Consider the following 16,753-nt stretch of genomic DNA (forward strand, 5'->3'; position numbering starts at 1 on the left):
GGACACATGTCCTTTCCATGTCGAGAAAACAAAACACATCTTATTTGCATTACTGATTGTTTTGTTTTGGAGATCTGTCAAGATTGGAATGGAGAATTTGCATTTAGTCCAACCAAAGGAAAGGTTTGTTCAGCTGGTTAGCGATTATTGGTTGAACTGCTTCCTGGTGGTGGAGATCTGTGACTGAAGCAATAGCACAAGGGGGAACAGACATTACCGACACTAAGGACCACTTCTATTTCTGGAAAGCTTTTAGCAAGGCAAAACTTTGCCAAGGTACTTAACAGGAGCATTCACAAACACAGCCTGGTGTCTAACATTATAAAGAGGTCTCAGGACAAAGGGCCTGAAACTCTCATCAGCTGCATCTCATAAAGAGCAAACAGTGGGTGGGGAGGCAGAGGAAGTGTGTAATGAGAAATTTTCATACTCTATCAACATGAGAAAACAAAAGGAAATAAGGTGTGTTTCTCTATTTGCGGCAATGTGTGTAGTGCATAGAAACAGCACCACTATTGAGACTGCAAATCAGCCACATTAAAGTATGTACACTGACTCTGCGGCCACTGGAAACAAGCTCTCCAGCAGTTTGGGAGAAGGTCACAAATCACACTACCTCCTTTCAGATTATATCCTGGCTGCATTTTGCTTCTGAAAGGAACCTGTGGCTGCCAAATGAAGAGCAAATCTGGGTGTGGCACTCCTCAGGAGGACTTTTGAGAGAAGTAAGACTTTTATTTTAATGAACATAGATTAGAAAGGGTATATAACCCCAAATAGCACTTTAGGTGATCAGTAATGTGGATGCAAGCAATTAATTATTATGTAGAATACTCCAGTTCCCTTCAAGATTGGAACATTTTCCCTGCCCTGCACTGTGGTCAGTGAACTGAAATGTTAAATCCTAATTTTTCACAGAAGCTACCTGTCTGGTGATAGATTTTCCATTTTTATTGCAGGGAGATTTAATGGCATGTTAGCTAGCTGCTGGTGTAAGAAGCAGGTAAGTACCTGGTGAAAATGGTACTAAAGGTTATTAAAAGTATACAAACATCACGCAGTGCTCTGAAGATCAAGACAGGGAGCACAGTGAATAAACTACAAATCAGTTTAGTCAAATGAAATCGTGTAATGACACACGGAGCACAGGAATGTGTTTGCACAGAAAGGATCTGCAACACGGTTGTGTAGTGGTTAGCACAACGCTTTACCGTACCAGTGACCTGGGTTCAATTCTCAACGTTGGATGTAAGGAGTTTGTAGGTTCTCCCTGTGACCACGCGGGTTTCCTCTGGCAGCTACGGTTTCCTCCCTCAGTACAAAGACCTACCAGTGGGTAGGTTAATTTCTCACTGTATATTGTTTTGTTATCTGGCTAGGATTAAATTGGGGGATTGCAGGGCAGTGTGGCTCGCAGGGTGAGAAGGGCCGATTCTGCGGGATACCTCAATCAGTAAAGAAATAAAAATGCAGGAACTTCTTGGCTGAGTCCTCACTGGGGGAGGGAGCGGGTCAAGTACCCCGGGGGGGGGAGGGAGCAGGTCGAGTACCCCACACGGGGGGGGGGAGCGGGCCGAGTACCCCACACACGGGGGGCGGGGAGCGGGTCAAGTACCCCACACGGGGGGGGAGCGGGCCGAGTACCCCGGGGGGGGGAGGGAGCGGGTCGAGTACCCCACACGGGAGGGGGGAGCGGGCCGAGTACCCTGGGGGGGGAGGGAGCGGGTCGAGTACCCCACACGGGGGGGGGAGCGGGCCGAGTACCCCGGGGAGGGGGGGAGCGGGTCGAGTACCCCACACGGGAGACATTAAGATTCGTCTCAGTGAATGGAAACAAAACAAATTCCTCGTTAACTTTTCTCATATGATTAGGGCACGATGAAGGGGAGATACCTGGATCACTGTTGCCATTCTGGTCACTTCAGAGTGCCGGTATGTTGGAGAAAGTGCAGTTCACTGGGATGTTGCCAAGTAGAGATTGGATAGGCTAGGCTTGTTTTCCCTGGAGTTACGGAGGCTGTGTGGTGATGATAGAGGTGTAAAAGATCATGAGAGGCGTGGACAGGGTAAATGGAATAATTTTCCCCTAGTAGGGGTATCAAAAACAAAAGGGCATATGTTTAAGATGAGTGGATTGAGTTTTATAGGGGTCGGAGTACTGCGTTCTTTGCAAAGGGAGTGGTTGATATCTGAAGTTCGCTGCCAGAGAAGGGGGTGGGTTCATTTTAAGAGGCATTTAGACAAATATTTAAACAAGGAAGGCAGAGGAGGATACATGGGTGTAGTGGGCAGAAAACTCGGCATGCATGTGATAGGCATGTTTCTCTGTTGTAGAACTCTATGACTCTGTCCAAATTTTCACTGTTGGGTAATTAATATGTGAGTAATATTGGTTGATTAAGTATTCTTGGTTGGTTAAATAATTCATTACGGGTTTATATGTAAAAATACGTTAAGTACATACGTCATCATGTTACCACATGATACGTGCATGTCTTGCTGAAAGTAACGACAAAGTAGACCCGTATCCCCAGACTCCTGTGTCCTCCTTTGAATTAGTTTATTGTTTTGAAGTAGCTCACTCATACCGTTAATAGTGGGGGTGTAACGCTTGGAAGGGTCCAGAGTTGAAGGGAACTTGTGTGGGTCACTGGAAATCTCGCTGGGTACCACAGATGCGATGAGATAACATCCAGTAAATGGCGGCCAGTAATGCCATGGAATCGTTTATTCCCACTGAGGGTGTAGACAAGCTCTCAGTGTAGTAACACATCAGAGAGATAGCAGCTTCTCCCATGTAGCAATAACTCGGTATTGCACTAGAGTGCTAACTTAGACTATGGACCTGTCAACGATTCAGAAAGCTTGGAGGTAGACTCAGTGATTCCATAAAGTCAAACATATGTCAACATGAATCCTACGGTAAGGTACAGTGCAGAGAAGGCCCTTTGAACCTACATTGACTATCAGCTGTCCATTTACACCTATCCTTCATTGAGTCCATTTGTATTCTCTCCACATTCCCATCAATACTCACCTACAGACTGGGGCTAATTTACAGTGGACATTAATCTACATACTGCACATGTTTGGGATGTGGCAGGAATCCAGAGTACCTAGAGGAATCCCATTGCTTTCTTGCCCCCCCACCCCCACCCAGAACATGCACAGTCCTATCCACATTCCCAAGATCCTACCATCTATCTCTTCTCTAGGGGTCAATGTGCCCATCAGCTATCTCCCCACAGAAAGCATCCTATCAGGATGCATCACAGCTTGTTATGCCAACCGCTCTGCACGTGACCAGAAGAAACTGCGGGAAGTTGTGGATACAGCTCCTCACAACACAGAGACCCAGCCTTACCTCCGTGGGCCCTGTCTCTCCTCCTCACTACCTCAGTAAAGCAGCCAGCATAATCACCCACCCAGGACATTCGGGCAGTAGATACAAAAGTCTGAAAGCATGTACGTCACCAGGCTCAACAGCTTCTAACTCACTGTTACAGGACTATTAAATGGACCCTAGTATGATAAGATGGAACTCACAATCTACCTTGTGACCTTGTACCTTACTGCCTGCCTGCAGTGCACCTTCTCTGTAACTGCTCATTCTGCGAGCTGTTGTTGTTTCCCCTTGTCCTACCTCAATGCACCATAATTATTTCATCTGTATGTGTGGCATGCAAAACAAAATTTTCCATTCTGCCTCATTATATGTGAGAATAATAAACCAATTTTAAACACAAGAGATTCTGCAGATGCTGGTAATCCAAAGCAACACACAGAGAAGAACTCAGCAATCTATGCAGGGGAATAAGCAGTCAACATTTTGGGCTGAGACCTTTCTTCAGGACTAATGAACCAGTTTATGAATTTTATCAATGGAATTGTGAAGTTACACCTTCTGAGACAGAGGGAAGAGCAGTCCCACCACCAGATTGTAAAGTAAAGACAATTTAGTTTCTTGCAAGATTAGGCAGGAACTTTTGCCCAAGCATTATTTAGTCATTTCCAATGGACAAATGGTTTGAAAATGAAAACAAACTGAAGGAGAGTGTGCTGGTATCTACCACACTCCATCAACATCTCAACAGATGTAGTTGAGTAACTTATGCTGTGTTTCTTCAGCAGATTCCCCCTGGCATGGAACAGTCAGCCAGCGAGGATAATAAGTTGCCCATTGTGATGAGAGAAGAAAACAGGGGCAGGAGACGTAAGCTGCGAGCCAACACTGCCAGGAACATGCAGTTCTATTCACTGGAGCAGCTGCCTCTCGATTTTGTTCTTCCCACACGGAACAAATTCAACAACACCCACGAGAGGATCTCCATGGAGGTGCTGGGGAACTACACAGTCGAACAACTGAAAGCAAGGATTTGGGTGAAGGCTGGTGGGGTCAGCACCAACCCAGAATTCTACCAGAAGTTTAGCCCTGACCACTTCAGGCTGCTGTACCAAAAGGAAGGACAGTGGTATGAGATATACGACAAGCACCAGGTGATCCAGACACTGGATTGCATCAACTACTGGAAGACACTACAGAGAAACAATGGCAAGATCCACCTGGTGGAGAAGACAAAGGCTTCTGAGGAATCCTTGCAGTTGCAGAGTGACTTGAACTATCTGATCGGCTATGACGTTACAGATGTGAGCAACGTCCACGATGATGAGCTGGAATTTACCCGCCGGAAGCTGATCACACCTCAGCTGAGTGAGGTGTCCAGCAGGGATGCAATGCTGTACTCAATGGACCCTTGTATCACCTCAAAACCTTTGCCTGAACATCTGCTGAGTAAGATTTGCAACAATCACATCTTCATAATCATCCACAGAGGAACGATGAGCTTAACTATCAAAGTGTCCATTGACGAGACCCCACAGACCATCCTGAAGAACTTCTTCAAGAAGATGGCTAACAAGATGGGGCTGCTGGGGATCTCAGAATTCCAAACCGAGGATGATTTTGTCCTCCGGGTTTGTGGCAGGGAGGATTACATTGTCGGTGACAATCCAATCAAGGACTTCTGCTGGATCAGAAACTGTCTGAAGAATGGTGAAGAAATCCACTTTGTGCTGGTTCAGCCCCCTGACCCAAAGTTGGATGTGGTTCAGAAGGAAGAGTGGCCACTGGTGGATGATTGCACAGGGGTGACTGGATCACATGAACAGCTGACCCTGGAAGGAAAAGATCATGACAAAGTCTTCACCATATCCCTCTGGGACTGTGCCAGAAAGTTCAGGGTCAAGATCGTTGGAATTGACATCCCTGTTCTCCCAAGGAACACAGAACTGACGGTTTTTGTTGAGGCCAGCATACTGCATGGGCAGCAGGTTCTTTCGCAGCAGAAGACGTCCACCAAAGCCTTCACAGAAGAGGTGCTGTGGAATACCTGGCTGGAGTTCGACATTAAGGTCAGAGACCTGCCCAAGGGAGCACGGCTGAACCTCCAGGTTTACTGTGGCAAGGCGCCAGTGCAGAGTGCCAAGAGTGCCTTCCAGATGCAGGATGATAACATGGTGGAGAGCAAGACCAAGAATCACGTGCTATATTATGTCAACCTCTTGGTGATCGACCATCGGTCTCTCCTCAGGCAAGGGGAGTACATGCTTCACATGTGGAAGATCCCCGAGAAAGGTGAAGAGCAAGGAACCATCGAAGCTGACAAACTCACATCAGCAACCAATCCTGACAAGCAGACATCCATGGCCATCTGCATCCTGTTTGACAGGTACAATTACCCCATTGCACTGCCCCGAGGCCGTCACACCCCTGCGTGTAAGCTGGAGAGGCCAGGCCAGGAAATGCACAGCCAGCTGCGTAAACAGTTTGAAGAGATCATCAGCACAGACCCCTTGAACCCACTGAGCACTGAAGACAAAGAGTTACTTTGGCACTTCAGGAACGAGTGTATGAGGCAGCCCAAAGCCTACCCCAAGTTCCTCAGCTCGGTGAAGTGGGGACAGCAGGAGCTGGTGCTGAAGACACACCAGCTGCTGGAAGATCAGGATGTGTGGGACAGCAGTCCCCTGGACGTGGGACTCGCAATGCAGCTCCTGGACTGCCGGTTTTCAGACGAGCAAGTTCGGGCGTTGGCTATTCGAAAGCTGGAGACCCTTGACAATAGCGGAGTGCTGTGTTACCTCCTACAGTTAGTCCAGGTAAAGTAATCCCCAATTACACACTAGTGTACTGAAAGACGAATTCAAACACGAGTGACAAGTGTAGCAATGTTTACTGCAGGCCAGATAGTTGAGGATTGATAAACCAGCCCTTGAAAACAAAGCACAGGTCAGGCAGGGTAGTTGAATTGTCCAAGGATTCTGGACACGGAAGCCAACTGAGATCCGTTTCCCTCGCAGTTCGCAATGTCTGCAGAATGAGGACGAGGTCAGCAATGGGGCTTAACTTGGCAGCACCCTCCAGGAAGCAGTTTGGCTGTTTTACTTGGAATGCAGGTCCATGGGTCAGTTAAGGCAGGGATACAGTTCGGGAGAAGGATGGAGTAAAAAGGAGAGAAATTAAAGAAAATTAAAATGGATAGATGCATATAAAACAACCTTAGCTTGGGGATGAAGCTTCATGCTTCAACTCAAGTGGATCTGCCAAGTAGTGTTCTCCAAAGGCAAAAGCAATAATATCAGTAAATGAAAGTCTTTCAATGCAACAGCCCCTGAAACACCCCCTGCAACAGTGTAACACTGATAGGCCCCACACCCTGCAGTGTAACACTGATACACCCCTCTGCCACAGTATAAACTGATATACCCCACATCTCTCACTGTGACACTGACACACCCCACACCTCTCACTGTGACACTGATACGCCCCACACCCCCACTCTGACACTGACACACACCCCACACCCCTCACTGTAACACTGATAGGCCCCGCACCGTGACACTGACACACCCCACACCTCTCACTGTGACACTGACACACCCCACACCTCACAGTGACACTGACACACCCCACACCTCTCAGTGACACTGACACACAACCCACACCCCTCACTGTAACACTGATAACACCCCGCACCGTGACACTGACACACCCCACACCCTCACTCTGACACTGACACACCCCACACCCCTCACTGTAACACTGATAGGCCCCGCACCGTGACAGTGACACACCCCACACCTCTCACTGTGACACTGACACACCCCACACCTCACAGTGACACTGACACACCCCACACCTCTCACTGTGACACTGACACACCCCACACCTCTCAGTGACACTGACACACACCCCACACCCCTCACTGTAACACTGATACGCCCCGCACCGTGACACTGACACACCCCACACCCTCACTCTGACACTGACACACCCCACACCTCTCAGTGACACTGACACACCCCACACCCTCACTGTGACACTGACACACCCCACACCTCTCACTGTGACACTGACACACCCCACACCCTCACTGTGACACTGACACACCCCACACCTCTCACTGTGACACTGACACACCCCACACCCTCACTGTGACACTGACACACCCCACACTGTAACACTGATACGCCCCGCACCGTGACACTGACACATCCCACACTCTCACTCTGACACTGACACACCCGACACCTCTCACTGTGACACTGACACACCCCACACCTCTCAGTGACACTGACACACCCCACACTGCAACACTGATATGCCCCGCACCGTGACACTGACACACCCCACACCCTCACTGTGACACTGACAAACCCCACACATCTCACTGTGACACTGACACACACCGCACACCCGACACTGTAACACTGATACGCCCCGCACTGTGACACTGATAAACCCCACACCCTCATTGTGACACTGACACACCCCTCACTGTGATACCGACACACCCCACACCCCTCACTGTGACACCGACACACCCCACACCGTGACACTGATAAACCCCACACCCTCATTGTGACACTGACACACCCCTCACTCCTCACTGTGACACTGACACACCCCTCACCCCTCACTGTGACACTGACATACCACACACTCCTCACTGTGACACCGACACAACCCACACCCCTCACTGTGACACTGACACACCCCGCACCTCTCACTGTGACACTGACACACCCCGCACCCTCACCATGACACTGACACACCCCACACCTTGCACTGTAACACTGACACACCCCACACCCCTCACTGTAACACCGACACACCCCACACCCCTCACTGTGACAATGACACACCCCTCACTGTGACACCGACACACCCCACACCCCTCACCCCTCATTGTGACACTGACACACCCCACACCCCTCACTGTGACACCGACACACCCCACACCCCTCACTGTGACACTGACAAACCCCACACCCCTCACTGTGACACTGACACACCCCACACCACTCACCCCTCATTGTGACACCGACACACCCCACACGCTCACTGTCACACTGACACACTCCACACCCCTCACTGTAACACCGACACACCCCACACCCTTCACGGTGACACCGACACACCCCACATCCATCACTGTGACAACGACACACCCCACACCCCTCACTGTGACACTGATACGCCCAGCACCGTGACACTGACACACCCCACACCATCACTCTGACACTGACACACCCCACACTGTAACACTGATATGCCCCGCACCGTGACACTGACACACCCCACACCCTCACTGTGACACTGACAAACCCCACACATCTAACTGTGACACTGACACACCCCGCACCTCTCACTGTGACACTGACACACCCCGCACCCCTCACTGTAACACTGATACGCCCCGCACCATCACACTGACACACCCCACACCCTCACCATGACACTGACACACCCCACACCTCGCACTGCAACACTGACACACCCCACACCCCTCACTGTAACACCGACACACCCCTCACCGTGACACTGATAAACCCCACACCCTCATTGTGACACTGACACACCCCTCACTCTGACACTGACACACCCCACACCTCTCACTGTGACACTGACACACCCCACCTCTCAGTAACACTGACACACCCCACACCTCTCACTGTGACACTGACACACCCCACACCTCTCAGTGACACTGACACACCCCACACCCGTCACTGTAACACTGACACACCCCACACCCTCATTGTGACACTGACACACCCCTCACTGTGACACCGACACACCCCACACCCCTCACTGTGACACTGACACACCCCACACCCCTCACTGTGACACTGACACACCCCACACACCTCACTGTGACACCGACACACCTCACACCCCTCACTGTGACACCGACACACCCGACACCCCTCACTGTGACACTGACACACCCCACACTGTAACACCGACACACCCCACACCCCTCACTGTGACACCGAAACACCCCTCACCCCTCACTGTGACACTGACACACCCCACACCCCTCACTGTGACACTGACACACCCCACACCCCTCACTGTAACACCGACACACCCCACACCAGTCACTGTGACACTGACAAACCCCACACCCTTCACTATGACACTGTCACACCCCTCACCCCTCACTGTGACACCGACACACCCCACACCCGTCACGGTGACACCGACACACCCCACATCCACCACTGTGACAACGACACACCCCACAGCCCTCACTGTGACACTGACACACCCCACACCACTCACTGTGACACTGATATACCCCACACCCCTCACTGTGACACCGACACACCCCTCACCCGTCACTGTGACACTGACACACCTCACACCCCACTGTGACATCGACACACCCCACACCCCTCACTGTGACACTGACACACCCCACAATGTGACAACGACACACCCCACACCCCTCATTATGACACTGACACACCCCACACCCTCACTGTGACACCGACACACCCCACACCCCTCACTGTGTCACTGACACACCCCACACCCCTCACTATGACACGGACACACCCCACACCCCTCACTGTGACACAGACACACCCCACAACCCTCACTGTGACACCGACACACCCCACACCCCTCACAGTGACACTGACACACCCCTCAATGTGACAACGACACACCCCACACCCCTCACTATGACACTGACACACCCCTCAATGTGACAATGACACACCCCACACCCCTCACTTTGACACGGACACACCCCACACCCCTCACTGTGACACTGACACACCCCACAACCCTCACTGTGACACCAACACACCCCACACCCCTCACTGTGACTGACACACCCCTCAATGTGACAACGACACACCCCACACCCCTCACTATGACACTGACACACCCCTCAATGTGACAACGACACACCCCACACCCCTCACTATGACACTGACAAACCCCTCACCGTGACACTGATAAACCCCACACCCTCATTGTGACACTGACACACCCCTCACTGTGACACCGACACACCCCACACCCCTCACTGTGACACTGACACACCTCACATCCCTCACTGTGACACCGACACACCCCTCACCCCTCACTGTGACACTGACACACCCCAAACTGTAACACCGACACACCCCACACCCCTCACAGTAACACCGACACACCCACACCCCTCATGTGATACCGACACACCCCACACCCCTCACTGTGACACCAACACACCCCACACCTGTCACTCTGACACCAACACACCCCACACCCCTCACTGTGACACTGACACACACCACACTGTAACACCGACACACCCCACACCCCTCACTGTGACACCGACACACCCCGCACCCCTCACTGTGACACTGACAAACCCCACACCCCTCACTGTGACACTGACACACCCCACACCCCTCACCCCTCATTGTGACACCGACACACCCCACACGCTCACTGTCACACTGACACACTCCACACCCCTCACTGTAACACCGACACACCCCACATCCATCACTGTGACAACGACACACCCCACACCCCTCACTGTAACACTGATACGCCCAGCACCGTGACACTGACACACCCCACACCATCACTCTGACACTGACACACCCCACACTGTAACACTGATATGCCCCGCACCGTGACACTGACACACCCCACACCCTCACTGTGACACTGACAAACCCCACACATCTAACTGTGACACTGACACACCCCGCACCTCTCACTGTGACACTGACACACCCCGCACCCCTCACTGTAACACTGATACGCCCCGCACCATCACACTGACACACCCCACACCCTCACCATGACACTGACACACCCCACACCTCGCACTGCAACACTGACACACCCCACACCCCTCACTGTAACACCGACACACCCCTCACCCCTCACTGTGACAATGACACACCCCTCACTGTGACACTGATAAACCCCACACCCTCATTGTGACACTGACACACCCCACACCTCTCACTGTGACACTGACACACCCCACCTCTCAGTAACACTGACACACCCCACACCTCTCACTGTGACACTGACACACCCCACACCTCTCAGTGACACTGACACACCCCACACCCGTCACTGTAACACTGACACACCCCACACCCTCATTGTGACACTGACACACCCCTCACTGTGACACCGACACACCCCACACCCCTCACTGTGACACTGACACACCTCACATCCCTCACTGTGACACTGACACACCACACACTCCTCACTGTGACACCGACACACCTCACACCCCTCACTGTGACACCGACACACCCGACACCCCTCACTGTGACACTGACACACCCCACACTGTATCACCAACACACCCCACACCCCTCACTGTGACACCGAAACACCCCTCACCCCTCACTGTGACACTGACACACCCCACACCCCTCACTGTGACACTGACACACCCCACACCCGTCACTGTGACACTGACAAACCCCACACCCTTCACTATGACACTGTCACACCCCTCACCCCTCACTGTGACACCGACACACCCCACACCCGTCACGGTGACACCGACACACCCCACATCCACCACTGTGACAACGACACACCCCACAGCCCTCACTGTGACACTGACACACCCCACACCACTCACTGTGACACCGAAACACCCCTCACCCGTCACTGTGACACTGACACACCTCACACCCCACTGTGACATCGACACACCCCACACCCCTCACTGTGACACTGACACACCCCTCAATGTGACAACGACACACCCCACACCCCTCATTATGACACTGACACACCCCACACCCTCACTGTGACACCGACACACCCCACACCCCTCACTTTGTCACTGACACACCCCACACCCCTCACTATGACACGGACACACCCCACACCCCTCACTGTGACACAGACACACCCCACAACCCTCACTGTGACACCGACACACCCCACACCCCTCACAGTGACACTGACACACCCCTCAATGTGACAACGACACACCCCACACCCCTCACTATGACACTGACACACCCCTCAATGTGACAATGACACACCCCACACCCCTCACTGTGACACTGACACATCCCGCACCCCTCAATGTGACACTGACACACCCCACACCCCTCACTTTGACACGGACACACCCCACACCCCTCACTGTGACACTGACACACCCCACAACCCTCACTGTGACACCAACACACCCCACACCCCTCACTGTGACTGACACACCCCTCAATGTGACAACGACACACCCCACACCCCTCACTATGACACTGACACACCCCTCAATGTGACAACGACACACCCCACACCCCTCACTATGACACTGACAAACCCCTCACCGTGACACTGATAAACCCCACACCCTCATTGTGACACTGACACACCCCTCACTGTGACACCGACACACCCCACACCCCTCACTGTGACACTGACACACCTCACATCCCTCACTGTGACACCGACACACCCCTCACCCCTCACTGTGACACTGACACACCCCACACTGTAACACCGACACACCCCACACCCCTCACAGTAACACCGACACACCCACACCCCTCATGTGATACCGACACACCCCACACCCCTCACTGTGACACCAACACACCCCACACCTGTCACTCTGACACCAACACACCCCACACCCCTCACTGTGACACTGACACACACCACACTGTAAAACCGACACACCCCACACCCCCCACTGTAACACGGACACACGCCACACCCCACTGTGACACCGACACACCCCACACCCCTCATGTGACACCGACACACCCCTCACCCCTCACTGTGACACCGACACACCCCACACCCCTCACTGTGACACCGACACACCCCACACCCCTCACCCCTCATTGTGACACTGACACACCCCACACCCCTCACTGTGACACTGACAAACCCCACACCCCTCACTGTGACACTGACACACCCCACACCCCTCACCCCTCATTGTGACACCGACACACCCCACACGCTCACTGTCACACTGACACACACCCCACACGCTCACTGTCACACTGACACACTCCACACCCCTCACTGTAACACCGACACACCCCACACCCTTCACGGTGACACCGACACACCCCACACCCCTCACTGTAACGCTGATATGCCCCGCACCGTGACACTGACACACCCCACACCCTCACTGTGACACTGACAAACCCCACACATCTCACTGTGACACTGACACACCCCACACCTGTCACTCTGACACCAACACACCCCACACCCCTCACTGTGACACTGACACACACCACACTGTAAAACCGACACACCCCACACCCCTCACTGTAACACGGACACACGCCACACCCCACTGTGACACCGACACACCCCACACCCCTCATGTGACACCGACACACCCCTCACCCCTCACTGTGACACCGACACACCCCACACCCCTCACTGTGACACCGACACACCCCACACCCCTCACCCCTCATTGTGACACTGACACACCCCACACCCCTCACTGTGACACTGACAAACCCCACACCCCTCACTGTGACACTGACACACCCCACACCCCTCACCCCTCATTGTGACACCGACACACCCCACACGCTCACTGTCACACTGACACACACCCCACACGCTCACTGTCACACTGACACACTCCACACCCCTCACTGTAACACCGACACACCCCACACCCTTCACGGTGACACCGACACACCCCACACCCCTCACTGTAACGCTGATATGCCCCGCACCGTGACACTGACACACCCCACACCCTCACTGTGACACTGACAAACCCCACACATCTCACTGTGACACTGACACACCCCGCACCTCTCACTGTGACACTGACACACCCCGCACCTCTCAGTGACACTGACACCCCACACCCCTCACTGTAACACTGATAGGCCCCGCACCGTGACGCTGATAAACCCCACACCCTCACTGTGACACTGACACACCCCACACCTCTCAGTGACACTGACACACCCCACACCTCTCACTGTAACACTGACACACCCCACACCCTCACTGTAACACTGACAAACCCCACACATCTCACTGTGACACTGACACACCCCGCACCTCACAGTGACACTGACACACCCCACACCCCTCACTGTAACACTGATACGCCCCACACCTCTCAGTGACACTGACACACCCCACACCACTCACTGTGACACTGACACACCTCACATCCCTCACTGTGACACTGACACACCACACACTCCTCACTGTGACACCGACACACCTCACACCCCTCACTGTGACACCGACACACCCCACACCCCTCACTGTGACACTGACACACCCCACACTGTAACACCGACACACCCCACACCCCTCACTGTGACACCGAAACACCCCTCACCCCTCACTGTGACACTGACACACACCCACACCCCTCACTGTGACACTGACACACGCCACACCCCTCACTGTGACACTGACAAACCCCACACCCTTCACTGTGACACTGACACACCCCTCACTGTGACACCGACACACCCCACACCCTTCACTGTGACACTGACACACCCCACACCCCTCATTGTGACACCGACACACCACACACCTCTCAGTGACACTGACACACACCCCACACACCTCACTATAACACTGATACGCCCCGCACTGTGAAACTGACACACCCCGCACCTCTCACTGTGACACTGACACACCCCGCACCTCTCAGTGACACTGACACCCCACACCCCTCACTGTAACACTGATAGGCCCCGCACCGTGACGCTGATAAACCCCACACCCTCACTGTGACACTGACACACCCCACACCTCTCAGTGACACTGACACACCCCACACCTCTCACTGTAACACTGACACACCCCACACCCTCACTGTAACACTGACAAACCCCACACATCTCACTGTGACACTGACACACCCCGCACCTCACAGTGACACTGACACACCCCACACCCCTCACTGTAACACTGATACGCCCCACACCTCTCAGTGACACTGACACACCCCACACCACTCACTGTGACACTGACACACCTCACATCCCTCACTGTGACACTGACACACCACACACTCCTCACTGTGACACCGACACACCTCACACCCCTCACTGTGACACCGACACACCCCACACCCCTCACTGTGACACTGACACACCCCACACTGTAACACCGACACACCCCACACCCCTCACTGTGACACCGAAACACCCCTCACCCCTCACTGTGACACTGACACACACCCACACCCCTCACTGTGACACTGACACACCCCACACCCCTCACTGTGACACTGACAAACCCCACACCCTTCACTGTGACACTGACACACCCCTCACTGTGACACCGACACACCCCACACCCTTCACTGTGACACTGACACACCCCACACCCCTCATTGTGACACCGACACACCACACACCTCTCAGTGACACTGACACACACCCCACACACCTCACTATAACACTGATACGCCCCGCACTGTGAAACTGACACACCCCGCACCTCTCACTGTGACACTGACACACCCCAAACCTCTCAGTGACACTGACACACCCCACACCCCTCACTGTAACACTGATATGCCCCGCACCGTGACACTGACACACCCCACACCCTCACTGTGACACTGACACACCCCGCACCTCTCAGTGACACTGACACACACCACACACCCGACACTGTAACACTGATACGCCCCGCACTGTGACACTGATAAACCCCACACCCTCATTGTGACACTGACACACCCCTCACCCCTCACTGTGACACTGACACACCCCTCACTGTGATACCGACACACCCCACACCCCTCACTGTGACACCGACACACCCCACACCGTGACACTGATAAACCCCACACCCTCATTGTGACACTGACACACCCCTCACTCCTCACTGTGACACTGACACACCACACACTCCTCACTGTGACACCGACACAACCCACACCCCTCACTGTGACACTGACACACCCCACACTGTAACACCGACACACCCCACACCCCTCACTGTGACACTGACACACCCCACACCCCTCACCCCTCATTGTGACACTGACACACCCCTCACTCCTCACTGTGACACTGACACACCCCTCACTGTGACACTGACACACCACACACTCCTCACTGTGACACCGACACACCCCACACCCCTCACTGTGACACTGACACACCCCACACTGTAACACCGACACACCCCACACCCCTCACTGTGACACCGACACACCCCACACCCCTCACCCCTCACTGTGACACCGACACACCACACACCTCTCAGTGACACTGACACACACCCCACACACCTCACTATAACACTGATACGCCCTGCACTGTGAAACTGACACACCCCACACCTCTCACTGTGACACTGACAAACCCCACACCCTTCACTGTGACACTGTCACACCCCTCCCCCCTCACTGTGACACTGACACACCCCACACCCCTCACCCCTCAT

General features: G+C 53.5%; 1 protein-coding gene across 6 annotated transcripts in view; it reads left to right on the top strand.

Annotated features, from left to right (window-relative positions):
* pik3cg (phosphatidylinositol-4,5-bisphosphate 3-kinase, catalytic subunit gamma) overlaps positions 1–16,753 on the top strand; it is a 111,943-nt gene that overhangs the window by 8,129 nt on the left and 87,061 nt on the right. For 3 of the 6 annotated variants that reach the window (XR_010015836.1, XR_010015837.1, XM_063030927.1), the window contains 2 exons: positions 960–1,003; positions 4,129–6,159. Coding sequence is in view for 4 of the 6 variants with exons in the window: in XM_063030927.1 (XP_062886997.1) it covers positions 974–1,003; positions 4,129–6,159 (2,061 nt within the window). In the remaining 2 variants the exon portion in view is untranslated. Of the gene's footprint in view, positions 1–682; positions 726–959; positions 1,004–4,128; positions 6,160–16,753 lie in introns of those variants that run through there. The other 3 variants (XM_063030928.1, XM_063030930.1, XM_063030929.1) reach the window with 3 other exon arrangements.

This window comes from Mobula hypostoma, chromosome 22, assembly GCF_963921235.1.
Source record: "Mobula hypostoma chromosome 22, sMobHyp1.1, whole genome shotgun sequence".
Lineage (NCBI taxonomy): Eukaryota > Metazoa > Chordata > Chondrichthyes > Myliobatiformes > Myliobatidae > Mobula > Mobula hypostoma.